The 27,137-nt window shown below is 45.3% G+C and overlaps 1 protein-coding gene across 3 annotated transcripts in view; it reads right to left on the bottom strand.

The window, feature by feature from the left end:
- LOC115650943 (complement receptor type 1-like) overlaps positions 1-27,137 on the bottom strand; it is a 57,008-nt gene that overhangs the window by 29,576 nt on the left and 295 nt on the right. For all 3 annotated transcript variants that reach the window (XM_030561634.1, XM_030561635.1, XM_030561636.1), the window contains exons 2-22: positions 26,616-26,798; positions 25,673-25,855; positions 24,914-25,096; positions 23,465-23,656; positions 23,031-23,127; positions 21,664-21,749; positions 17,157-17,351; positions 16,043-16,225; positions 13,965-14,141; positions 13,203-13,385; positions 12,298-12,480; positions 11,543-11,725; positions 10,095-10,286; positions 9,658-9,754; positions 8,445-8,530; positions 7,468-7,656; positions 5,590-5,772; positions 3,051-3,227; positions 2,271-2,453; positions 1,413-1,595; positions 449-625 (exon numbers count right to left, since the gene is read on the bottom strand). In XM_030561634.1, the coding sequence (XP_030417494.1) occupies positions 449-625; positions 1,413-1,595; positions 2,271-2,453; positions 3,051-3,227; positions 5,590-5,772; positions 7,468-7,656; positions 8,445-8,530; positions 9,658-9,754; positions 10,095-10,286; positions 11,543-11,725; positions 12,298-12,480; positions 13,203-13,385; positions 13,965-14,141; positions 16,043-16,225; positions 17,157-17,351; positions 21,664-21,749; positions 23,031-23,127; positions 23,465-23,656; positions 24,914-25,096; positions 25,673-25,855; positions 26,616-26,798 (3,495 nt within the window). The remainder of the gene's footprint in view (positions 1-448; positions 626-1,412; positions 1,596-2,270; positions 2,454-3,050; positions 3,228-5,589; positions 5,773-7,467; positions 7,657-8,444; positions 8,531-9,657; positions 9,755-10,094; positions 10,287-11,542; positions 11,726-12,297; positions 12,481-13,202; positions 13,386-13,964; positions 14,142-16,042; positions 16,226-17,156; positions 17,352-21,663; positions 21,750-23,030; positions 23,128-23,464; positions 23,657-24,913; positions 25,097-25,672; positions 25,856-26,615; positions 26,799-27,137) is intronic.

Raw genomic sequence — 27,137 nt, 5'->3', positions numbered from 1 at the left:
GTCTGGGGCTCTGTTCACCAGCCCGCTCAGCCCACTGCCTGCCAGGGTTCCAATCATCCAGGCAGGCAGCGGGCTGAGTGGGTCCGGTGGACAGGTCCTTGGAAAAAAGGCACAAAACGATTATCTGCTGTTGCTTTCATGGAGGGGATGGGGGGCTGATGACATGCACCCAGAAACACCCGTGACAAAGTTTTTGCCCCATCAGGCATTGGGAACTCAACCCAGAATTCCAATGGCCGGTAGACACTGAGGGAACTATGGAATAGCTACTCACAGTGCCATGCTCCGAAAGTCAACATTAGCCTCGGTACTGTGGATGCACTCCGCCAAGTTAATGGTCTTAAGTGGGGACACACACAATCGACTGTATAAAATCGATTTTTAAAAAAACGACTTCTATAAATTCGACCTAATTTCATAGAGTAGACATAGCCGTAGTCACACTTACTTCTTTCACAGACAGGGACAGGAGGATCCCATCTACCATCATCTTGGCACTGAGTCTCGGGGCTGCCGCTCAAGGTGTAACCAGGGTTGCATTTGAACACAACAATGTCTCTGGGTCTGTAGGCAGGCTGTACCCCATTTGTTCTTCCATTCCCCACTTCTGGGCTTACACATGTCACTGAAAGGGAAAATATAACAAATCCTTTAGACTCTAACGCACGTGTGGGATGGAATGGACTGAGCCATTTCCTTTCATAAGTCTTTTACTGAACTTCAATTTCATAACTATTCTACACTCTGACATCCTCTTGTCACCTGTGTCAGTTCTTTCACCATGAACATGAACACCCAGCTGCACATGCAGAACCATTCACCACTGGTACACGTGGATGCAAAGCCACTGAAGTTAAAGGAGCTCCTCTTGCCAGCAGTGGCTTTGGCCTGCATGTCTCACTGGAAGTTTAGTCCTCAGTCTCAGAATTTACTGAATTGGTGGCTTGTCTCAAAGTTCTCCTGATCTCAGTGTAAATCCCTGTATGTGTCTGATACACTGAGCGAGGCAAAGGGAAGCAGCAAACAGAACAGAAACGCACCTTCACATTGAGTGTGGGGGTTGCTCTAAGCTCCAGATGCTGTACAATGAAGTGAAGCCTCCCAAAAAAGGGAGTAGTCGGGGGAGAGTTCTGCTGATTTGTGTTTCCATTCACACCTTTAGGACGCTCAGTGAGACAGACCATTGCCAGATCTCTGTCTATCAGGAGGGCAGGGCAAGATGCAGAGGATCAGCTATCACAGTGACAAGCATAGTCAAGAGATCGGGGTGGGTGGATATTTGTATGTTCCCCATTCACAGCTGAAAAGTGACCCCAAGATTCAAAGGACATTTATTTTTTAGCCTCCAGGATCATCCCTACCAGATATTGATCATCTCAGTTACCCAGCAATCAGCCTAGATTCACACTTACCCTGTATGCAGACTGGAACAGGAGGATCCCAGGTTCCTTCATCCTGGCACTGAATCTGACGACTGCCATTCAGGGTGTAGCCAGGATCACATTCAAACCTAACCGTGTCCCTGGGTCTATGGACAGGTCCACGTCCAGCAACTTTTCTTCCATTCTGGATTTCTGGGGCGATGCAGAGAACCTCTGAAATTGAAAAGGTGCAGAAAGAGTCACAATGCGCCGGCAAGGGTGCTGTTCAGTGGGGGCTTGGCACCTGTGCTCTGCACTGGCTCCCTACCAGTTTCTGGGGAGAGTTGATCATGTTTCTTTTAACCTCTAACATGCAAATACTTTAGTGCTAGCCTGCCTAATACCACATCCCACAGGTACCATACTGCTCCTCTCATGGTGAATAGAGGGCCCAGGTGGTTCCCTCGCAGTGAGAGAGAGAGAGAGAGCGCAGAGCTGGTGGGAGAGCTCCTTGTGAGGGGCCCTCAGGTTGGCGCCTTGGTCTTAAACAGTACTGGCCTCTCGGCCTTTGGGGGGACACACTTTCCTCTTCACTCAGCATGTAGCAAGGGTGAGGATAGCGTGCCTGTCTGTGAGTGTGAGGGGAGTATGAGATTAGTTGATAATGTTTCTAATTTATGTTAAGGGTGTTCAGGGTTTCAGTCTAACATGGTGTGTGTAGGCTTAGGAGTGCAGAGTCTGCATACAGCACATTTATTTTCAAAAGCATTTATTTCACTCTGTCTCTATTTAAATGGAGATTTAATTCTCTGCTATTAAATTTGTTGCACAGGTGACCTTGTCTTTTGAGTTAAATCCTGTGGTAGGAGCTTCTTCCTCTTAGTTCTAGGTAACAGAACATAAACGCACCTTCACACTGAGGAGGGGGAGGGCTCCACGTTCCGGATGCCATACAGTAAATAGATGCCTGTCCAGTAAGGGAGTAGCCGGGCTCACAGCTGTAATTTACAGACATTCCACTGGTGAACACTGCCAAGTCCCGCCTACTGGGCTTCCCATTGGTGATGGCTGGAGGAGAGGGACACTGCAGCACTGCAGGGAGGGAAGAGAGTCTTAACTGAAGCAGAGCTCATACAGGCTGATCTCCAGAAGGGAAAAGATCCACATGCTTGTATTGAGTCGTGCCCAACGCAACAGCAGTGAGGCAAATGCACATCAGGGGTAAAGTTACTGACCTTCAACCATTCACATCCCCCCAAATACCTATAAAGCATGATGACTCAGTCATGCTTCTTGTATACCCCAGACATTTTCCCAGCCATTTTAGTAAGGGTCCAAGGACTATTTCCGCTGTGTATTTTGTGTTTACATTGGAAATTCTGCCACTTTGGGATATTTATTAGTTGGTAGGGGCCATCAATAAGTTCCCTTAACTTGGGAGAGGGGTTAAGTGGGCAAGGCTGACCATGACTCAGTTCTTCAGGGATATTTTTGGAGAGTGGAAAAGCCCAGATGCTATGGAGTGGAGCAAGGGAAACACTGGGATAGCTACAGAGATAGTTGCATTTCCCTTTTCAGATCTCAAACTAATCCCACAGTCCTTTTGGCCTCCATACTCAGCCCTGCCAGATCTTACTCATCACAATGGGATCAAAGACAACCCATCATCAAAGCCTTAGTCACACTTACTTCTTTCACAGACAGGGACAGGAGGATCCCATCTACCATCATCTTGGCACTGAGTCTTGGGGCTGCCGCTCAAGGTGTAACCAGGGTCACATTCAAACACAACGATGTCTCTGGGTCTGTAGGCAGGCTGTACTCCATTTGTTCTGCCATTCTCCACTTCTGGGCTTACGCACGTGGCTGAGCGGGAAAGCATAACAAACCCTTTAGACTCTAACGCACATGTGGGATGGAATGGACTGAGCCATTTCCTTTCATAAGTCTTTTACTGAACTTCAATTTCATAACTATTTCTACACTCTGACGTCCTCTTGACACTTCTATCAATTCTTTCACTATGAACATGACCCAGCTGCTCTCGCAGAACCATTCACCACTGGCACAAGTGAATGCAAAGCCACTGAAGTTAAAGGAGCTCCTCTTGCCAGCAGTGACTTTGGCCTGCGTGTCTTTAGTCCTCAGTCTCGGAATTTACTGAATTGGTGGCTTGTTTCAAAGTTCTCATGATCTCAATGTAAATCCTCGTGCGTGTCTGTCATAACATTTCTTCCCAGATCTGGACCTTAGCGTCCAAAATATGGGTGTTAGCATGAAAACCTCCAAGCTTAGTTACCAGCTTGGATCTGGTATCACTGCCACCAGCTAAGAATTATACAGTGCCTAGCTCACTGTGGTCTCCCCAAAACCTTCCCTGGGGGACCACAAGACTCAGATTCCTTGAGTCTCACAACAAAGGGGAATAAAACATTTCCCTTCCCCCTCCTCCCCTCCAGGTGTTCCGTCCCTGGGTTCCTGGAGAGATATACAGAAGCAATCTCCGTGAATCTAAACAGAGGGATTCCACCCTCCCTGTTTCAAGTCCTTGAAACACAAGCACCGAGAGAGCTAACCTCTCTCCCCACTCACCCAGAGGGTATGCAAAGTCAGGCTTAGTAAATCTAACACAAAGAGATTTTCCCCCTGACTTCTTCCTCCCACCAATTCCCTGGTGAGCTGCGGACTCAATTCCCTGGAGTCCCCACTAAAGAAAAACTCCAACAGGTCTTAAAAAGAAAGCTTTATATAAAAAGAGAGAAAAAGGACCTAATATATAGTCTCTGTATCAAGGTGACAATATACAGGGTCAATTGCTTAAAGGGAAAAAATGAATAAACAGCCTTATCCAAAAAGAATACAATTCAAAACACTCCAGCAACTACACACATGTAAATACAAAAGAAAACAAATATAAACCTATTGTCTTACTATCCTTGTACTTACAACTTGGAAACAGAAGATTAGAAAGCCAGGAGATAGAAAAATCACTCTCAGAGCCGAGAGGGTCAGACCCAAGACAAAGAACAAAGAACTCACACCAAAACTTCCCTCCACCCAGATTTGAAAAAGTCTTGTTTCCTGATTGGTCCTCTGGTCAGGTGTTTCAGGTTCCCTGTGTTAACCATTTACAGGTAAAAGAACATTAACCCTTAGCTATCTGTTTATGACAGTGTCTGACACACCAAGCGAGGCAAAGGGAAGCAGCAAACAGAACAAAAACGCACCTTCACACTGAGGGAGGAGGCAGTTCCAAGTTCCAGAAACTGTAGAATGAAGTGATGCCTCCCCAAAAGGCAGGAGCCAGGATCACAATGAGAATTTATAGACAGTCATCACTCAAGAAAAAAAATCAGGCTCCTTTAAAGCATCTCAGGTTGGACAACCAAAAATCACTGGACAATATAGGCTCGCTATTTAGTGTGTTACATTGCAAGTACTTACTACCTATAGCTTTTTATGACTCTAACTCATATGTAACAATCTCGTCCCCATCCCATTATAGAAAAGAGCTTGACTGAAAGACCAGTGTGAGGGGGAAAAAGAAAAAATGGTTCCATGAGTATTCAGCATGCAGGAACTAGAGGGTCATATTCCACCTCCAAAGGAAGAGTGAAAAGCATGTGCAGTTACTGGAAGGACTGCTCATAATTGATACAAATTGTGAAATTCAGCTGAGGAAGCAGAAGTTCCTGCAAAAGCTGCGGTGGACCAAGAAGTTATTGAATATAAACCACTTCCAGTTCCCATTTCAAGATGGGACAGACACAAGGATCCTGAGCAGAGGAAGATAAAAGTGCCCTGCTTTCACCTTTAAGTAGGGTTAAAGAAATTCGTCCTCAGGCAGACCCATGGCTCTTGCCCCTCTGGGTCACTTCTTGCAGCTGGTGCAGTTTGAGGAATCCTGACCCCCCAATGCATTGTGGGAAAGCACAAGGATTGCAGCAAACAAAAAGGATAAAGTTACTCATCTGGCATCCCCACTGCTCTCAGAGCCCTGCCAGCACTGCCCCCAACCTGGTTCGTTTCTTACTCTCTAGGTCTCTTACTGTCTATTGGGACTGTCCACCTCTCCCCTCAAACTAGTCTGTCAAGTCTCTTGATTTGAGGTAAGCATCAGGTAGGACAGTTCCAGACTGGGTTAGTGTTGGAGATGCTCACAGATCAGACAGAAGGGAAACTTGTTTCTAGATCAATAATATGAACAAATCAGAGTTTTGACACTTGCCTGGCTCACAGACCGGCAAAGGTGGATCCCACGTGTCATCAGTTTGGCACTCACTCAACCCGTGACCCTTCATGGTGTAGCCGGGATCGCACTCAAAGGTAACACTGTCTTTATATGAATAGACATGTCTGTCACCAGATATTCTTCTTCCATTCTGGATCTGTGGGGCTGGACATCTAACCTCTGAAAAAGAAATGCTTTAGCTGAAACACAGGGCCAGAGAAGAAGAAAAAAATTCCTGCAGCCTACGCAGCTCTCCAGCCTTTTTTACACTTCCATAACTTGTTGCACTAGCCCAGGGGTTCATAAACTTCCTTACACCAGGACCCCCTTCTGACAACAAAAATTGCTATATGACCCGGGAAGGGGAACAAAGTCTGAGCCTGCCCAACCCCTGCCGTCCCAGACAGGGGAACCAAAGGCAAAGCATGAACCCCAGCGCCCCAGGCAGGGGAGCCATACCCCAAGAGCTTCAGCCCCAGGTAGGGGGCCTGTGACCTGAGCCCAGCCACCCAGGGCTGAAACTCTTGGGCAGTGGGATTCAGACTTTGACTTCGGCCCCAGGCAGAGAGGCTCGGGCTTTGGCTTCAATCTCAGGCACTAGCCTATATTATTCCTACTTGAAAATACAGACCGTTGTGGGAAATGTGGAGGGCCACCCTGAGAGAAGGAGATGGAGATACACTGGTAACAGCGTAGGTTCCTTCATAGCAACTCTGCAAGTGTTCTCTCCTCAAGGTGTGACCAGGGCACAAATCTCCAAGACATGGGCTTACCCCCAGGGTAAAGTCAAGGAGCTCAGTCCTACAAGGAACCAAGGGCCTTCACACCCACTGACATTGAGGGAGCTCAACAATCTGCACTGTCAAGTCCGAGATGCTTTAGGAACCTGGTGCTCCCAGCAATGTACCCTCTCTTCATTACCATTAGAAGTGCCAGCATCTTTCAGCCTGTCCACCAAACTCCTTCAAATATAAAATTCTACAAATCTGGCTTATCTTTATCCCAAGTGCATTCGTAATAAGAGGTCAAGTGTTTGGGACTAACACAGCTTCACCCTACCCCATTATCCACTGCACCAGCAAGCCTGTGTCCTTCACTCACAGGGGGGTAGACTTTGCATCCACGCTGATGGAACTACTACTAAACACTATGCAAGTTCCACAGACAGAGATCTCGCAGGATTAAGTCTTTTTCTTTTTAAGGAAGATTTTTCTGATGTGCATTCAGTTGTCCCTTCAAATGCCAAGAACAGAAATCCCCATGCTAATGGGAAATAGAGGGCTACCATAACATCCCCCACTTTTATTCCCCTGTGGCTAGGATTAAAGGTCTTTAACAGCCTTAATAGAAGTTGTGACCCTACATGGGCTCCTTTATGGGTGCATCGTGGCACCAGTTTCCATCTCAAATCTTTAGCTCCGCTCCAGAGCTATTCAGTCTCTGACATGAATTCTAGAAAATCTCGTGGAGATGTTGCCATGGGCAGTCTCCCCCAGTGCCGTGTCCCCCACCTCCGGTCATTGTCAAAGGGAAGCACAATGCCAAGCCGCTGGCAGCTTTCCCCAGTGGAACGTATGTGAACTACAGCTGTGAACCCGACTACGCCCTCCGTGGAGAGGCTTCGATCTATTGTACCACATCTGGAATGTGGAGACTGAATAGCTCTGGAGCGGAGCTAAAGATTTGAGATGGAAACTGGTGCCACGATGCACCCATAAAGGAGCCCATGTAGGGTCACAACTTCTATTAAGGCTGTTAAAGACCTTTACACTGGAATTTAACTGGAGTCTCACTTTTGTGGGTTTGTCTGAACCTGGACTTTCTATACATGGAACAGCAGAGCAGGGAGGGTCTTTTCACCTACACAAACCCTACCTCCACAACGAGGGGGACGCGCACTCCACACTCCATTTAGCCCGTCCTCAGTTGTGCAGTGAATAGAGGCTTCACCAATGAGTGGGTAACCACTGTTACATTTGTAGGTTACAGCTGACCCATAAAAGAAGTTTTTCATTAATGTGCGTCTTCCATTGGGGATGTCTGGAGGCGGAAGACACGGAATACCTGGAGAGACACAGGAGAGTGTATTTTAGAATCAATACTAGTAGAGAAGCAGCTCCAGTTATTTGATCTGATAAAGAAATTTGGGAGCCTTAGCTATGAAACCACTAGAATGAGCAAGGCCGACAGTTAATGCACCATGGGTAATTATACCCAATTCTCTTGAGCACTGATGGTCTGCAAACCACAAAAGTGACTTACTAGGATAACATCTGAATGGTCTACACCTTCCTTCATATGGACTGTTTTAAGATGAACCTGTTGCATACCTATCAGGTGTTTAAAAACACGATTTTCCTGTTGCACCATAAAGGTGGTGAACACGCCAGGGCATGTGAATGCCTTAAAGCACAGGTAATGAACTCCATCTCTGGTTTTGGATTAATATAAGTGGGTATCAGGTAAACCTGTTACGCTACTTGGAAATCCAGAAGGGCCAATAACTACCTTGGTGGGGGTATTTTATCAAGTTGAATGCCTTTGGCAGTTACTCAGACCAAAATCTGATTGCCAGGAACTTAAACACATTTCTCTCTTAGATATAACCCCCCTTCAATATGGTCTCATTCTTAAGATACTGGCATTGGACTCAGGATACCTGGGCTTCAGTTTTGGCTCTCTTACAGACTGACTCCCTAAATGATATATCAGGTAACCACTCTGTGCCTCAAGTGAGACTTTCCAGGGCAGGGATCATAATTCTTCCATATCTGTTTATTCACATTTGTGAGATATTCACAGGAGGGGGGGGGACACCTAAGCCCCTCAACAGACAGCTGTGACCTACTTACGCTCACAAATGGGAATATCACCACTCCATGCAACGCGCGTGCCAGAAATCTCACATCGTCTGTAAGGCTGTCCAATCAACCGGTGCCTGGAGTTAGGCAGAGGGGGTTATCAGTTGTTACCTATTTCTTTGGTGTTTGAGCTTTACTGTGAAGCTCAGTTCTTCTGGGAAGCTCTTCTCCCCAGTCACAGCAGGTGGGGATCAACACCATAGACTTTTGAGTGACCATCACAGGAGAAACGCTCCTTGCCAGAGCTGAACTCCCCAGCCCCTTGTAGAATTAATCTCTGGTACAGAAGACTACGTAGGACCAATGAGCTGCTATTCTTTGGGCCACGGGATCCAAATCTCCTTCTTGTGTCCTCAAGTCCTCCTCACCACATCAGCTGGATCATTCTGAACCACAAGCCACAGGCAAACTAGTAACAGCATTACAGCAGTTTCCCCTGGCACTTTCAGGCAGGTTGCCAAGAGGGGGCTTGATTTTCTCATGATAGATGAGATCCATTTCTGTGGGTGTGGGCCAGGCAGACTCAGCTGGGGTCTAAAAGCTTGAGATTCCCTTTCGCCCCCACATGACACACTCTACAAGGACACAAGCCAGCAGTACAGCTGCAGACCATTGTTTCTCAGACCCCTAAAGCACAGTCCTAGTCTTCAAATAGAGAGGGCAAGTGACGCCCTCTTCTGCCACCGTATCCGCAGCGCTCTCACTCAGGCACCTTTCCCAGCAGGATTTCCCTTGGAGACACCTCATCAGTCTAGCAGGTGGGCAGTTAGTCAGTGAAAACCCTTCCACCCAACTCTGTAAAGGAAAACAGCCTTTTCCAAATATTCAGAAGAAGAACTGTTCTCCCGTCAAAGCAGGGGTAAAATCCAAGAGATTCCAAGGTTTTCCTGGGTCACTTGGATCCTACTCTCCACAGGAGACATCTGTGCTCACCTAGCACCTGCAGGCAGAGCATTCAGGTGGCCAAATTGTAACTAAAGCTTGTACAATAAACGGAAGAGCATGAATGAAGAAAACAGGGAAACATGCCAATCCATCTTTCCTTGCATATAAAAATGATATTGATTGAGCCAAGAAGATGGAGTGGTTTAGTATGGAAGAGTAAACTGCTTTCAGGAGTTGGGGGAATATGAGGATATCCATTTAGGTTGCATAGCTCCATGCTAGGCAGAAGTAGCCAGCTCAGGCAATCTGAAAAACTTACCCTTCTTCACATGTGAAGTTGACGGTTGACCCAAAGAGGACATCTGTTACAATAACTCTGCCATTCTCTGGCTCCCCTGGATGACCGCATGATTTCTCTGGTAGAGAAGAAGACTGGGATTAGGCTTCTCTCTTTCATGCAACAATTATCCCAGGGATCTGTCCCTATTTAACACACTCCACAAAGAAGGCATTTACATGACCTGATATAACACAAATTTGGATATAACGTAGGGCTGTGCACTCTGGCGGATCAAAGCAAGTTTGATACAATGCAGTTTCACCTATAAAGCGGTAAGATTTTTTGACTCCCAAGGACAGCATTATATCGAGGTAGAGGTGTATTCAAGGACATGTTACATTTTGCAGAATGGACACAACCTAGTGCCTCTAAGACCTTTATTGAACAACAGAAACAAAATCCATAAAGATATTTACTTTTACAGAACACAAATGCTTCTGACCACGTTCGATTTTCAAGGCATGTAAGAGTGGATTGCATCCGCGGGTGTCTACTGTATCCAGGCCGGCAAGTATAGTTTATAGTCTTCCCAACAGGAAAGGAAGATTGATTTTTATACTCGCTCTTCAGCTCAGCAAAGCTTAACCTCGTTGGGACACCACAGCCCTCTAGGAAGAAATGAAATACACATGAGAAAAAAGAACCATAACTACTATGCTGGTATGTACCACGTCAGGTACAGGGTGATAAGACAACAGTGTTACAAAGAAACAACCGCGGATCTGCTTTACAAATATTCTTCCAGGTGTTACACTAGGATTAAAGCTGAGGGAAAGAAAACCTTCAGACAGAGATGCTAATACAAGAAAATCCACAGCTGAAGACTGAACCTAAAAATACACACAGGGCCAAGCTCAGTGCTGACAGAATAACCTCTATTTCCTAATCAACTAAAACACCATATGCACCTGCCCTGTTTATCTTTGGTCCTAATATCCATCCTTGGGCTGCCATACTCCCAGGATGCTAAAATGTGCCAGTTTTCAGTTGTATGTCAGCAAAAGACTGAAGAATCACAATAGTTGCTTCTGGCTTTAAAGCATATGACTCTATAGGTTCAGCAATGCCCAACAGAATTAATATCCACATATAGCATCATCTATCAAAGGACCCAAGCCCTTCACAAACTTTGATACAACAGCCCATTGACTCAATATACTTAAGTTATCTCTTACCGTAATTTAGCAGCTGAGGCTATAGGACGAGCACACCACACTGATGGCAGACGTGGGAATATAAAATAACCACTCGTCACACTGCCTCAATCATGAGTGCTGTCTTCACATTGTATCTAGCAATTTGTACACACCCAGAGTACCACCATGTGAGTTTTCAGATTGTTCTGAGAAACACATTCAGTGCCGCTTCCTTCATTTACATTTTCAAATTCAATTGTCTCATAAGGATACATTTGCCTTTGTAAATACAGCAAGTTTCTGGGTTCACACCATTAGTTAAACCACTGAAACATCTATGTGTGGACATACCCTAAGAGTCTGCGAGGGAGTTAGAGTCATTTCTTTTGCAGAGCCTTTAACTTCATTTTCATTAGTATTTTTACACTATTCCATCTTCCTGCTGATATTTTTATAAATCCTTTCAACTGTAATCTTGTTCGGCAGTGCTCAGAGAGAACTGTTCCACTCTTCCATCGGCATCAGTGCGCAAGTTGCACTGAAGTCAACTGAGCTTCTTATGCAAGCAGATTATAGCCCCATGTGTCTCCCTGGGGGAATCTATTCCCAGCTGTGAATTTTGTTATAGTAGCTGGTGTGTCTGAACATTCTTTCTCTCATTTTAAATCCTGTCGGGTGACGGACACACTTACAGCCAAAGGGAAGAAGCCAACCAAAAATCCATTCACCTTCACATAGAGGAGAAGGGTGGCTCCACGTTCCAGATGTGGTACAATAGATCGAAGCCTCTCCACGGAGGGCGTAGTTGGGTTGACAGCTGTAGTTCACATATGTTCCACTGGGGAAAGCTGCCAGTGGCTTGGCATTGTGCTTCCCTTTGACAATGACCGGAGGTGGGGGACACAGCAACGCTAACGGGGGACAGGGGAAGAAGAATACGTCAGTGAAAATCTGAATCCTGTTCAAGAAGAGCTTAAAATAGGCTGGTCGGCAGAATGGGGGAAAGCCCAGGATGCACGAGTTATATCAAACCTTCCATTGCACCAGTGATGCAACACATACAAAAAAAAGAGATTAAATATCACCTGCCTAGATTCACCCTTCACCCACAAACTCAGATTTTCCCAATCTGCTACTTTTCTGTTCCTACAAATCTCCCTTAAGAATCCAAAATAGAATTTGTTGAGAGAGGGATGAGTTTTGTTGATTTGTGTTTCCATTCACACCTTTAGGAAGTTCAGTGAGACACAGCATTGCCAGATCTCTGTCTGTCAGGAGGGCAAGGAAGGACGCAGGGAATCAGCTATCACAGTGACAAGCACAGTCAAGAGATCAGGGGTGGGCAGATATTTGTATGTTTTCCATTTACAGCTGAAAAGTGACCCCAGGATTCAAAGGAAGTTGATTTCTTATCCTCCAGGCACAACCCTACCAGATGTTGATCATCTCAGTTACCCAGCAGTCAACCTTGATTCACACTTACCCTGTATGCAGACTGGAACAGGAGGATCCCAGGTTCTATCATCCTGGCACTGAATCTGACGGCTGCCAATCAGGGTGTAGCCAGGATCACATTCAAACCTAACAGTGTCCCTGTGTCGATAGACAGGTCCATGTCCAGCTACCTTTCTTCCATTCTGGATTTCTGGGGCGATGCAGAGAACCTCTGAAACTGAAAAGGTGCAGATGGTGTCAGTCTGTCCGGCAAACAGTGCTGATCAGCGTACCTTTGGTACCTGTGCTCTGAACTAGCTCCATACCACTTTCTGGGGACAGTTTATGGAGCTGCTTTTAACGTCTCAAGTGCAAACAGTATATTGCTTAAAACCACATCCCCCAGGTTCTGTATTGCTCCTCTTGTGGTGAGCAAAGGCCCCACATGGATCCCTCTCAGTAACAGAGAGCACGGCTGGTGGGAGAGCTCCTTGTGAGGGGCCTCATTTTGGAATCTACTCCTTGCACTTGTTCTGAAACAGTACAGGCCTGTTGGCCTTTGAGGCACTCACTGCAAATCTTTTCTGTTGACTAAGCGTGCAGCAAGGGTAGGGATTGGGGTCAGAGGTTTGTGCGTCTGTGTGTGTGTGTGTGAGGGGAGCATGGATAATAGTTTCCAGTTTTTGTGATTCATGTCAAGTGTGCTTAGGGTTTCAGACAGATGCTTTTTTCCCCAATATTTCCCTAATGGATGTATATCTGTGCATGTGCGCACAGAGGTGCAGAGTGTGCATACCGTACCTTTATTTTCAAAAGTCATTTTTTCACCATGTGTCTAAATGGAGCTTAATTCTCTGCTATTAATTCTGTTGCACTGGTGACCTTGTCTTTCATGTAAAATCCTGTGGTAGAAGCTTCTTCCTCTTAATTCTAGGTAACAGAACATGAACGCACCTTCACACCGAGGAGGGGGAGGGCTCCACACTCCGGATGCCGTACAATAAATAGATGCCTGCCCAGTAAGGGAATAGCCGGGCTCACAGCTGTAATTTACAGACGTTCCACTGTTGAACACAGCCGAGGCCTGGATGCTAGGCTTCCCGTTGGCGATGGCTGGAGGAGAGGGACACTGAGGCACTGCCGGGAGGAAAGAGAATTTTAACTGAACCAGAGCTCATGCTGGCTAATCTTTAGAAGAAAAAGATCCTCATGTGCATATTGAATCGTGCCCAACACAAGAGCAGTGAGGCTAAAGCACAGCTGGCGTAAAGTGACCTACCTCCATTCCCTCCACCTCATTCACAGCCCCCAAATACCTGTAAAGCATGATGACACAATCATACTTCTTGACACCCACAGACAAGTTCCCAGTCATCTTAGTAAGGCTTTAAGGGCTATTTCCACTGTATATTTTGGGTTTACTTTGGGAATCCCACCACTTTGGGATGATTCATTGGTTGTATAGGAGGGGGGTTAGGTGGGCAAACCTGGCCAGGATTCAGTTCTTCAGGGATTTTCTTGGAGAGTGGATAAACCCAGAAACTATGGAAAGGAGCATAGGAAACACTGTGATAGCTACACAGATATTTGAATTCTCTTTTTCAGATCTCAAACTAATCCCAAAATCCTTTTGGCCTCGACGCTCAGCCCTCCCAGATCTTGCTCATCACAATGGGATCAAAGATAATCCACCACCAAAACCTTAATCAAACTTACTTCTTTCACAGACAGGGACAGGAGGATCCCATCTACCATCATCTTGGCACCGAGTCTCGGGGCTACCGCTCAAGGTGTAACCAGGGTCGCATTCAAACACAACGATGTCTCTGGGTCTGTAGGTAGGCTGTACCCCATTTGTTCTGCCATTCTCCACTTCTGGGCTTACGCATGTCACTGAAAGGGAAAGCATAACAAACCCTTTAGACTAACACACGTGCAGGATGGAATGGGCAGTTTACCCACTGAGCCATTTCCTTTAACAATTCTTTGGCTTCAATTTCATAAGTATTTCTACACTCTGACATCCTCTTGACACCTGCGTCAATTCTTTCAGCATGACCATTACCCAGTTGCAAGTGCAGAACCATTCACCACTGGTACAAGTAGATGCAATTCCACTGAAGTTAAAGAAGCTCCTCTTGGCCTGTCTCTCTCACTGGAAGTTTAGTCTCCAGCTGTGGAATTTGCTGAATTGGTGGCTTGTCTCAAAGTTCTTGTGGTCTCAGTTTAAATCCTTTTACATGTCTGACGCACCGAGCAAGGCAAAGGGAAGCAGGAAACAGAACAGAAACACATCTTCACATTGAGGGTGGGGGTTGCTCCAAGCTCCAGATGCTGAACAAGAAAATGATGCCTCCCCAAAAAGGGAGTAGTGAGGATCATAATGGTAATTTACAAACACTCATCAGTCAGAATTAAAAGCAGGCCGTTTTAAGATTCATATTTTGGGCAACCAAAAATCACTTGACAATTTAGGGTAGCTATTTAGTGTGTTACATTGCAAATATTAACAGCCTACTGCTTTTCTGAATCTTTTACTCATTTGTAACCAGGGCTGGCTCCAGGCACCAGCCAACCAAGCACGTATTTGGGGCAGCACTTTGGGGTGGGGCGGCGCTCTTTTTTTGGGGGGGGTTCATTGGGGGCAGCACTGGAGGGGTTTTTTTGTTTGTTTCGGCGGCACGGTGTTTGAGGGCGGGGCTTCCGGCAGGGGCGCACTGGGGGAGCAGGGGTCTGGTGCGGCGCGGAGCTCAGAGGGGGGGCTTGGTGTGGCCTGGTGCTCGGGGGGGCGGGGCTTTGGGCAGCGTGCCGCTCGGAGGGGGCGGGGCTTGGTGCGGCGCGGCTCTCGGGGGGTTGTGTGGTGTGGCGCTCAGGAGGCGGGGCTTCGAGCAGTGCGGTGCTGGGGGGAAGGGGGCTTGGCGTGGGGCTCGGAGGTGGGGCGGAGGCTTCAGGCGGCACTTCGCTGGGGGGGCGAGGGCTTGTGCGGCGCTCAGGGGTGGGACTTCGGGCGGCGTGGTGCTCGGGGGAGGGCGGGATACGGCAGGGCGCCACTCTTCTTTTTCGCTTGGGATGGCAAAAAAGTTAGAGCCAGCCTTGTTTGTAACAATCTCATCCCCACCCCATTATAGAAAAGAGGTTGACTGCAAGACCAGTTTTGGGGGAAAAATAAAAGTTAGTTCATGATCATTCAGTATGTAGGAACGAGAGGGTCGTATTCCACATCCAAAGGAAGAGTGAAAAATGTGTGAAGTTACTGGAAGGATTGCTCAAAATTGATAGAAATTTCAGGTTAATTGTGAAATACAGCAGAGGAAGCAGAAGTACCTGCAAATGCTGCGGTGGACCAAGAAGTAATTGAAAATCATATTCTAAATCACTTCCAGTTCCCATTTCAAGACATGAGGGACAGACATGAGGATCCTGAGCAGAGGAAGATAAAAGTGCTCTGCTTTCACCTTTAAGTTACAGAAATTCCCCTCCGCAGACCCACAGCTCTTGCCAGCTTGGGTCACTTCTCACAGCTGGTGCAGTTTGAGGAATTATAACCGCTAAATGCATTATGGGGAAGAACAAGGATTGCAGCAAACAGAAGGGACAAAGTTCTGGGTCTGTTCCTAACAATTGGGACCATCCACTTCTCCCATCAAACCAGTCTGTAAAGTCTCCTGATTTGAGGTGAGCATCAGGCAGGACAGATCCAGACTGGGTTAGTGTTGGAGGTGCTCACAGGTCAGACAGAAGGGAAACCTATTTCTAGATGCATAATAAGAGCAAATCAGAGTTTTGACACTTGCCTAGCTCACAGACCGGCAAAGGTGGATCCCACGTGTCATCAGTTTGGCACTGACTCAGACTGTCACCCTTCATGGTGTAGCCAGGATCACACACAAAGGTAACATTGTCTTTATACGAATAGACATGTCTGTCATCAGATACTCTTCTTCCATTCCGGATCTGCGGGGCTGGGCATCTAACCTCTGAAAAAGAAATGCTTTAGGTGAAACAGGGCCAGAGAGGAAGAAAAAAAATCTCCCCACCCTACTCAGCTCTCAAGCCATGTTTAGACTTTACCCTGTAACTTGTTGCACGAGCCTATATTATTCCCACTTGAAAATACAGTAAGCTGTGCGTCTAGCTATGCCAACAGCGCCAGACCAATGTGATGTCAGAAATAAGTTAACCCTTGCTGTTGGAATGGGTCAGTGGTGTGAGGGGACTGCATAGAGAGTGGATTCTTTGGCCCAACTGCTGCAGTTCTTCCAAACCACCCACACACTGCAATCACCACACACAAAATAGCCTCTCCCTGCAGCACACACCACTCCCTCGTCACCTGCAGACACAAATCGGAACAACCACCCGCACAACACAACCAGCACACATATTCAACACAGGCACACACAGCCTCTCATCCCTCAGTTCCTTCCTGCACAAATTAACACAAATATCCCAGTGCCATACATGGTCACCTATGTCATTGGATTAGGGTTTCTTAGAGCCATCTGCTTGGGGTGCAGAGCACCTAGGACAGTGGCCTGGGCATGCAATCTAGAATCTTAAACCCACCAGCTCCTCGACTAACATTCCCCAGTGTCACCCTTTGCCACTAGGGTTAAAGACATTTAACAGCATTCCTATTCACCTGTGAGCCTAGCTGCTCTGCTAACAGAGCTGCTCTACGGGTGCATCCAAAGGTACCAGTTTCCACCTCAAATCTTCAGCCCTGCTCTGGAGCTATTCACTCCCTGTCTAACATGAATCACGGAAATCTTGTGGAGATGTTGCCACGGGAAGGCACACTAAGTGCAGGGATTTAACTGGAGTCTCACATTTGTGGGTTTGTCTGAACCTGGACTTTCTATACGTAAAAGGGCAGGGCTGGGAGGCCTACGCTCATTCAAAACTCACCTCCACAACGAGGGGGACGCGCACTCCACTCTCCATTTAGCCCGTCCTTGGTTGTACAGTGAATAGAGGCCTCTCCAGTGAGTGGGTAACCACTGTCACATTTGTAGGTTACAACTGATCCGTAAGAGAAGACATCCATTATCACTCCAGTGTGTCTTCCATTGGGGATGTCAGGAGGCGGAAGACACGGAATACCTGGAGAGACACAAGATATTTTGAATTCATACTGGAAAGGAAGCAACTCCAGTTACTTGATCTGCTAAAGAAAATGAGGTGCACTAGCTATGAAACCACTAGAATGATCTAGCCCAACAAGAGATGGCCCAGGGATGTCTCAGTTGATTGGGCACTGAAGTTACATAACTCACCAAAGTGATTTACTAAGACACGAGCTAATTGGCCAGACACATGCACTGATCATCAGAGCTTTAGGCACATGGACCCCAGTAACGAGAGAGTGCTGAGATAATGCAGAATCGGTCATTACTACTCTCGGCTGATGCAGCAACGCATGGTCGGTCAAGGGACATCTACACAGAACATGTCACTGGACATTGGCAATAGCAGGAGGGATGAGCTGGAGTGCCGATGAGAAGCACAGTCAGGAAAGTAACTGAAATACTTTCCTCATGCATTGTATTTTCTAAATGGACAACCAACCGAATTCTCAATTACAGAGGGACAATCTCCACTCATTGATATATTTTGCTTTCCACAACCAAATCTATGTGCAACTTTCATGAGTGATGTATCCCAGTATTCAGATTTGAGTATCTAAACTCTATTGTTAAATCAATTCACCTAAATTTGGGTTATTGCTGATCATGTGTCATATGACTTTTAAAAATTAACTTTATATTTGTGGATAATCTAAGTACTATACCCAGAGGTACAGACACTCTTTTCCCAACCTATGTATTATATAACTTTTTTAAGATTAGCTTTAATAACATTTTACTGTCTTACTGATGAGTAGACTGGTTCATGGTTGATTAACAACAGAAGCTATTCACAGAAGTAAGGGAACTTATCTCACTACTGTTCTCTACCTGTAGTTTGAGACTGCCCTTTCATGGGCTACTTTCACTTCTCTGTCCCAGAAAATGACAACCTTTGTTTCTCAGAGACATTTGCTAGTACAGTGGTTCTCAACCAGGGGTACACTGAAGTTTTCCTGGGATAAATAAAGATAAAGATAATGGATTTCAAGAAGGCAGACTGTAGCAAACTCAGGTAGTTGGTAGGTATGATCCCAGGGGAAGCAAGTCTAAGGGGAAAAACAACTGAAGACAGTTAACAGTTTTTCAGAGAGACATTATTAAGGCCACAAGAGCAAACTATCCCAGTGCATAGGAAAGATAGGAAGTATGGCAAGAGATCACTCTGGCTTGCCCAGGAGATCTTCAATGATCTAGAAATAAAAAATAAAAAAAAGAGTCCTACAAAAAGTGGAAAATAGCTCAAATTACAAAGGACGAATATAAATAAATAACACAAGTATGTAGGGACAAAATTAGTAAGGCCAAGGCACAAAATGAGATCAAACTAGCTAGAGATGTAAAGGGTAACAAGAAAACTTTCCATAAATACATTAGCAGTAAGAGGAAGACCAAGGACAAGATAGGACCATTACTCAACGAAGGGGGAAAAACAATAACAGAAAATGTGGAAATGACAGAGGTGCTTAATGACGACTTTGTTTCCATTTTCACCAAGAAGGTTGGTGGTGATTGAACATCTAACATTGTGAATACCAGTGAAAATGAGGTAGGATCAGAAGAGGCTAAAATAGGGAAAGAAGTAGTTAAAAACTACTTAGATAAATTAGATGTCTTCAAGTCACCAGAGCGTGATGAAATGCATCCTAGAATTCTCAAGGAGCTGACTCAGGAGATATCTGAACCATTAGCAATTATCTTTGAAAGGTCATGGAAGACAGGAGAGATTCCAGAAGACTGGAAAGGGGCAAATATAGTGCTCATCTATAAAAAGGGAAATAAGGACAACCCAGGGAATTACAGACCAGTCATCTTAACTTTCTACACCCGGAAAGATAATGGAGCAAATAATTAAGCAATCAATTTGCAAACATCGAGAAGATAATAAGGTAATAAGTAACAGCCATCATGGATTTGTCAAGAACAAATCGTGTCAGACCAACCTGATAACTTTTTTTGAAGGATAAGAAGCATTGTGGATGGGGTGGAAGCGGTAGATGTGGTATATCTTGACTTTATGTAAAGCTTTTGATACTTTCTCACATGACCTTCTCATAAAGAAACTAAGGAAATGCAACCTAGATGGAGCTACCATTAGGTGGGTGCAAAAGTGGTTGAAAAACTGTTCCCAGAAAGTAGTTGTCAGTGGTTCACAGACATGCTGGAAGGACATAACAAGTGGGGTCCTGCAGAGATCAGTTCCGTGTCCGGTTCTGTTCAATATCTTCATCAATGGTTTAGATAATGACATAGAGAGTACACTTATTGCGGTTGTGGACGATACCAAGCTGGGAGGGGTTGGAAGTGCTTTGGAGGATAGGATTGAAATTCAAAATGTTCTAGACAAACTGTAGAAATGGCCTAAAGTAAACAGGATGAAATAAGGACAAATGCAAAGTACTCCACTTGGGAAGGAACAATCAGTTGCACGCATACAAAATGGGCAATGTCTGCCTAGGAAGGAGTACTGCAAAAAGCGATCTGGGGTGATAGTGGACCACAAGCTAAATATGAATCAACAGTGTAACGCTGTTGCAAAAAAAGCGAACATCATTCTGGGATATAGTAGCAGGAGTGTTGTAAGCAAGACATAAGAAGTAATTCTTCCACTCTACTCTGTGCTGATTAGTTATCAGCTCGAGTATTGTGTCCAGTTCTGTGCACCGCCACATTTCAGGAAGGGGGTGAACAAACTGGAAAGAGTCCAGAGAAGAGCAACAAAAATGATTAAAGGTCTAGAAAACATGACCTATGAGGGAAGATTGAAAAAATTGGGTTTGTTTAGTCTGGAAAAGAGAAGACAGAGAGGACATGACAACAGTTTTCAAGTATATAAAAGGTTGTTACAAGGAGGAGGGAGAAAAATTGTTCTTCTTAACCTCTTAGGATAGGAGAAGAAGCAATGGGCTTAAATTGCAGCAAGGGAGGTTTAGGTTGGACATTAGGTAAAACTTCCTAACTGTCAGGGTGGTTAAGCCCTGGAATAAATTGCCTAAGGAGCTTTTGGAATCTCTGTCATTGGGGATTTTTTAAAAGCAGGTTACACAAACACCTGTCAGGAATGGTCTAGATAATAATTGGTCCTGCCATGAGTGCACGGGACAGCACTAGATGACCTCTCAAGGTCCCTTCCAGTCCCACAATTCTATGATAAATCAACTCATCTAGATATTTGCCTAGTTTTACAACAAGCTACATAAAAAGCAGTAGCAAAGTCAGTACAAATGAAAAATGCATACAGTGACTTGTTTATGCTGCTTTATCTACTATACACTGAAACATTAGTACAATCATTATATTCCCATTGATTTATTTTATAATTATATGTGGTAAAAATTAGAAAGTAAGCAATTTTTCAGTAGTAGTGTGCTATTAATTTTTATGGCTCATTTAGTAAGCAAGCAGATTTGAAGTGAGGTGTAATTTAGGGGTACACAACACAAATTAGATTGCTGAAAGGGGTACAGTAGTCTGGAAAGGTTGAGAGCCACTGGCCTAGTATACAGGAAGTGTGGCATCTCCACGCTTTCAGGAGGAGTTTTATATAACACTCTATTGAGGAAGGGACTTCACTGTGTACTGTTTTAAAATCAAGGTGTTCCATTCCAATCAAACACAGAAAAACACACTATTTTCCTGCTGCACAATAAACTGGTGTCCACACTACCAGGGCACATGCATGCCTTGAAGTGCAGGTAATGAGCTTCTTGTCTAATTTTGGATTAATACAAATCCCTATCTGGCACACCTGTTACTTTATTTAAAAATGCAGAAAGGCCAATAACCATCCTGGTAGCAAGTATCATCAGGGTAGCCGTGTTAGTCTGGATCTGTAAAAAGCAACAAAGAATCCTGTGGCACATTATAGACTAATAGATGTATTGGAGCACAAGCTTTCGTGAGTGAATACTCACTTCATCAGACACATGAACATTGCTGCCATACTAAGGTCAGTAGCTTTTTCATTTACTCACTTGTCAAAGAAAGACTAAGTTCTTACGAAACAAGAAACGTCTTCCGGGGATAAAAACCCCTTCACACACACCTATCAACCCAAGATGCTCTTGTGGTTAAGGTATCTGGAGATCTGGATTAAAATTTTGGCTCTGTTATTGACCAATTCCCTATATCACCAGGGGTACATCACTTAATTTCTGTTTCTCAGTTCTCCCTCACGAAAGTGGGGATCATAAAGCTTCCCTACCCGTTTATTAACATTTAAGAGGCAAGCAGATAAGAGACACAAGTGCTCACGTTAGCACCTGGACCGATATTTGTAATTTACTTACGCTCGCAAATGGGAACTTCACCACTCCATGCAACACGCGTGCCATAAATCTCACATTGTCTATAAGGCTGTCCAATCAACCGGTGCCTGGAGTTAAGCAGAGGGGGTTATCAGTTGTTACCTAGTCCTTTGGTGCAGGAGTTCTCCTGGGAAGCTCAGTTATTTGGGAAGTTCTTCTCCCGAGCAACAGCAGATGGGAACCAATACCAACTACTGAGTGATGATCATAGGAGAAAAGGCTCTTCGCCAACTCAGAACTCCCCAGCCCCCTGTAGAATTAAACCATGGAACAGAATCCTATGTAGGCCCAATGAGCTGGCATTCTTTGAGCCAGAGGATCCAAATGTTCTTCCTGTGCCCTCAAGTCCTCCTCACCATATCAGCAGGGACATTCCCTGCCACGGAATCACAAACCACATGCAAACTAGTAACATCTACACTTCGGGGCAGGCTGTTGGGGGATTATTATTATGCCTGCTCCATTTTGGTTTTATAATTTTTGTGTTAGAGTGGATAGGTTTTTGTGGGCCAGGCAGACCCCAGCTGGGGTCTGGCTAGGTTGAGATAATCATTAATGCTAGTCGTAACCCATCCAGGTGCTATAAGCCACCGCATCACACAGGTCCATATGCACAGATATTGCTGAATAAAACAATGCAGAGCTGGGTCTAGAGTTCAGCACCAGCAGCTGCTATGGCCGTTTTCTGTGACATGGGACTTTATGCGAGAAGAGATTCTTCCTTTTTCAACAGAGACGTGACACTCCCTACAGATGTTCCAACCAGTCCTGCAGACCTCTGCTTTTCAGGCCGCTGAAGCACAGTCTGAATCTTTCAAAGGAGGGGGCAGGCAACAGCCCTTCTGACACCATATCCCCAAAGCTGTAACTCAGACGGCTCTCCGAGCTGGGTTTGTCCTTGCAGATAGATTGAAAGTTAGCCATGGAGCCCCTGCTCTGCATGGCCCTGAGGAAAGGCAGCCATTTCAAATTATTCAGAAGAACTGTTCCCATGTCAAACCAGAGGTAAATCCAAGAGAGATTCCAGGGTTTTCCCTGGTCACTTGGATCCTACTCTTCGCAGGAGACATCTGTGCTCACCTAGCACCTGCAGGCAGAGCATTCAGCGGGCCAAATTGTAACTAAAGTTTGTACTACAAACGGAAGAGCATGAATGAAGAAAACAGGGAAACATGCCAGTCCATCTTTCCCTGCATATAAAAATGATATTGATTGAGCCAAGAAGATGGAGTGGTTTAGTATGGAAGAGTAAACTGCTTTCAGGAGTTGGGGGAATATGAGGATATCCATTTAGGTTGCACAGCTCCATGCTAGGCAGAAGTAGCCAGCTCAGCCAGTCTGAAACTTACCCTTCTTCACACGTGAAGTTGACGGTTGACCCAAAGAGGATATCTGTTACAATAACTTTGCCATTCTCTGGCTCTCCTGGATGACCGCATGATTTCTCTGGTAGAGAAGATTAGGATTAGGCTTCTCTCTTTCATGCAACAATTATCCCAGGGATCTGTCCCTATTGAAAACACTCCACAAAGAAGGCATTTACATGACCTGATATAACACAAATTTCGATATAATGTGGGGCTGTGCACTCTGGCGGATCAAAGCAAGTTCGATATAATGCAGTTTCACCTATAAAACAGTAATATTTTTTGGCTCCCAAGGACAGCATTATATCGAGGTAGACGTGTATTTAAGGACATGTTACATTTTGCAGAATGGACACAACCTAGTGCCTCTAAGACCTTTATTGAACAACAGAAACAAAATCCATGAAGATATTTACTTTTACAGAACGCAAATGCTTCTGACCACGTTCGATTTTCAAGGCATGTAAGAGTGGATTGCATCCGCGGGTGTCTACTGTATCCAGGCCGGCAAGTATAGTTTATAGTCTTCCCAACAGGAAAGGAAGATTGATTTTTATACTCGCTCTTCAGCTCAGCAAAGCTTAACCTCGTTGGGACACCACAGCCCTCTAGGAAGAAATGAAATACACATGAGAAAAAAGAACCATAACTACTATGCTGGTATGTACCACATCAGGTACAGGGTGATAAGACAACAGTGTTACAAAGAATCAACCGCGGATCTGCTTTACAAATATTCTTCCAGGTGTTACACTAGGATTAAAGCTGAGGGAAAGAAAACCTTCAGACAAAGATGCTAATACAAGAAAATCCACAGCTGAAGACTGAACCTAAAAATACACACAGGGCCAAACTCAGTGCTGACAGAATAACCTCTATTTCCTAATCAACTATAACACTATATGCACCTGCCCTGTTTATCTTTGGTCTTAATATCCATCCTTGGGCTGCCATACTCCCAGGATGCTAAAATGTGCCAGTTTTCAGTAGTACTGTCAGCAAAAGACTGAAGAATCACAATAGTTGCTTCTGGCTTTAAAGCATATGACTCTATAGGTTCAGCAATGCCCAACAGAATTAATATCCACATATAGCATCATCTATCAAAGGACCCAAGCCCTTCACAAACTTTGATACAACAGCCCATTGATTCAAGATACTTAAGTTATCTCTTACTGTAATTTAGCAGCTGAGGCTATAGGACGAGCACACCACACTGATGGCAGATGTGGGAATATAAAATAACCACTCCTCACACTGCCTCAATCATGAGCGCTGTCTTCACATTGTATCTAGCAATTTGTACACGCCCAGAGTACCACCATGTGAGTTTTCAGATTGTTCTGAGAAACACACTCAGTGCCGCTTCCTTCATTTACATTTTCAAATTCAATTGCCTCATAAGGATACATTTGCCTTTGTAATAACAGCAAGTTTCTGGGTTCACACCATTAGTTAAACCACTGAAACATCTATGTGTGGACATGCCCTAAGAGTCTGCGAGCGAGTTAGAGTCATTTCTTTTGCAGAGCCTTTAACTTCATTTTCATTAGTATTTTTACACTATTCCATCTTCCTGCTGATACTTTTATAAATCCTTTCAACTGTAATCTTGTTCGGCAGTGCTCACAGAGAACTGTTCCACTCTTCCATCGGCAACAGTGCGCAAGTTGCACTGAAGTCAACTGAGCTTCTTGTGCAAGCAGATTATAGCCCCATGTGTCTCCCTGGGGGAATCTATTCCCAGCTGTGAATTTTGTTATAGTAGCTGGGGTGTGTGAACATTCTTTCTCTCATTTTAAATCCTGTCGGGTGACGGACACACTTAAAGCCAAAGGGAAGAAGCCAACCAAAAATCCATTCACCTTCACATAGAGGAGAAGGGTGGCTCCACGTTCCAGATGTGGTACAATAGATCGAAGCCTCTCCACGGAGGGTGTAGTCGGGTTCACAGCTGTAGTTCACATATGTTCCACTGGGGAAAGCTGCCAGTGGCTTGGCATTGTGCTTCCCTTTGACAATGACTGGAGGTGGGGGACACGGCAACGCTAACGGGGGAGAGGGGAAGAAGAATATGTCATTTAAAATCTGAATCCTGTTCAAGAAGAGCTTAAAATAGGCTGGTCGGCAGAATGGGGGAAAGCCCAGGATGCACGAGTTATATCAAACCTTCCATTGCACCAGTGATGCAACACATACAAAAAAAGAGATTAAATATCACCTGCCTAGATTCACCCTTCACCCACAAACTCAGATTTTCTCAATCTGCTACTTTTCTGTTCCTACAAATCTCCCTTAAGAATCCAAAATAGAATTTGTTGAGAGAGGGATTAGTTTTGTTGATTTGTGTTTCCATTCACACCTTTAGGAAGCTCACTGAGACACAGCATTGCCAGATCTCTGTCTGTCAGGAGGGCAGGGCAGGGCAGGACGCAGGGAATCAGCTGTCACAGTGACAAGCACAGTCAAGAGATCAGGGGTGGGCAGATATTTGTATGTTCTCCATTTACAGCTGAAAAGTGACCCCAGGATTCAAAGGAAGTTGATTTCTTATCCTCCAGGCACAACCCTACCAGATGTTGATCATCTCAGTTACCCAGCAGTCAACCTTGATTCACACTTACTCTGTATGCAGACTGGAACAGGAGGATCCCAGGTTCTATCATCTTGGCACTGAATCTGACGGCTGCCAATCAGGGTGTAGCCAGGATCACATTCAAACCTAACAGTGTCCCTGTGTCGATAGACAGGTCCATGTCCAGCTACCTTTCTTCCATTCTGGATTTCTGGGGCGATGCAGAGAACCTCTGAAATGGAAAAGGTGCAGATGGTGTCAGTCTGTCCGGCAAACAGTGCTGATCAGTGGACCTTTGGTACCTGTGCTCTGAACTAGCTCCATACCACTTTCTGAGGACAGTTTATGGAGCTGCTTTTAATGTCTCAAGTGCAAACAGTATATTGCTTAAAACCACATCCCCCAGGTTCTGTATTGCTCCTCTTGTGGTGAGCAAAGGCCCCACATGGATCCCTCTCAGTGACAGAGAGCAGGGCTGGTGGGAGAGCTCCTTGTGAGGGGCCTCATTTTGGAATCTACTCCTTGTACTTGTTCTGAAACAGTACAGGCCTGTTGGCCTTTGAGGCACTCACGGCAAATCTTTTCTGTTGACTAAGCGTGCAGCAAGGGTAGGGATTGGGGTCAGAGGTTTGTGCGTCTGTGTGTGTGTGTGTGTGTGTGTGTGTGTGTGTGTGTGTGTGTGTGTGTGTGTGTGTGTGTGAGGGGAGCATGGATAATAGTTTCCAGTTATTGTGATTCATGTCAAGTGTGCTTAGGGTTTCAGACAGATGCTTTTTTCCCCAATATTTGCCTAATGGATGTATATCTGTGCATGTGCGCACAGAGTGTGCATACCGTACCTTTATTTTCAAAAGTAGTTTTTTCACCATGTGTCTAAATGGAGCTTAATTCTCTGCTATTAATTCTGTTGCACTGGTGACCTTGTCTTTCATGTAAAATCCTGTGGTAGAAGCTTCTTCCTCTTAGTTCTAGGTAACAGAACATGAACGCACCTTCACACCGAGGAGGGGGAGGGCTCCACACTCCTGATGCCGTACAATAAATAGATGCCTGCCCAGTAAGGGAATAGCCGGGCTCACAGCTGTAATTTACAGACGTTCCACTGTTGAACACAGCCGAGGCCTGGATGCTAGGCTTCCCGTTGGCGATGGCTGGAGGAGAGGGACACTGAGGCACTGCAGGGAGGAAAGAGAATTTTAACTGAACCAGAGCTCATGCTGGCTAATCTATAGAAGGGAAAAGATCCTCATGTGCATATTGAATCATGCCCAACACAAGAGCAGTGAGGCTAAAGCACACCTGGCGTAAAGTGACCTACCTTCATTCCCTCCACCTCATTCACAGCCCCCAAATACCTGTAAAGCATGATGACACAATCATACTTCTTGACACCCACAGACATGTTCCCAGTCATCTTAGTAAGGCTTTAAGGGCTATTTCCACTGTATATTTTGGGTTTACTTTGGGAATCCCACCACTTTGGGATGATTCATTGGTTGTATAGGAGGGGGGTT

Source organism: Gopherus evgoodei, chromosome 4 (assembly GCF_007399415.2).
Source record: "Gopherus evgoodei ecotype Sinaloan lineage chromosome 4, rGopEvg1_v1.p, whole genome shotgun sequence".
NCBI lineage: Eukaryota > Metazoa > Chordata > Testudines > Testudinidae > Gopherus > Gopherus evgoodei.
Note: the sequence above shows the minus strand (reverse complement) of the source record. Positions and strands in the feature narration are given on the sequence as shown.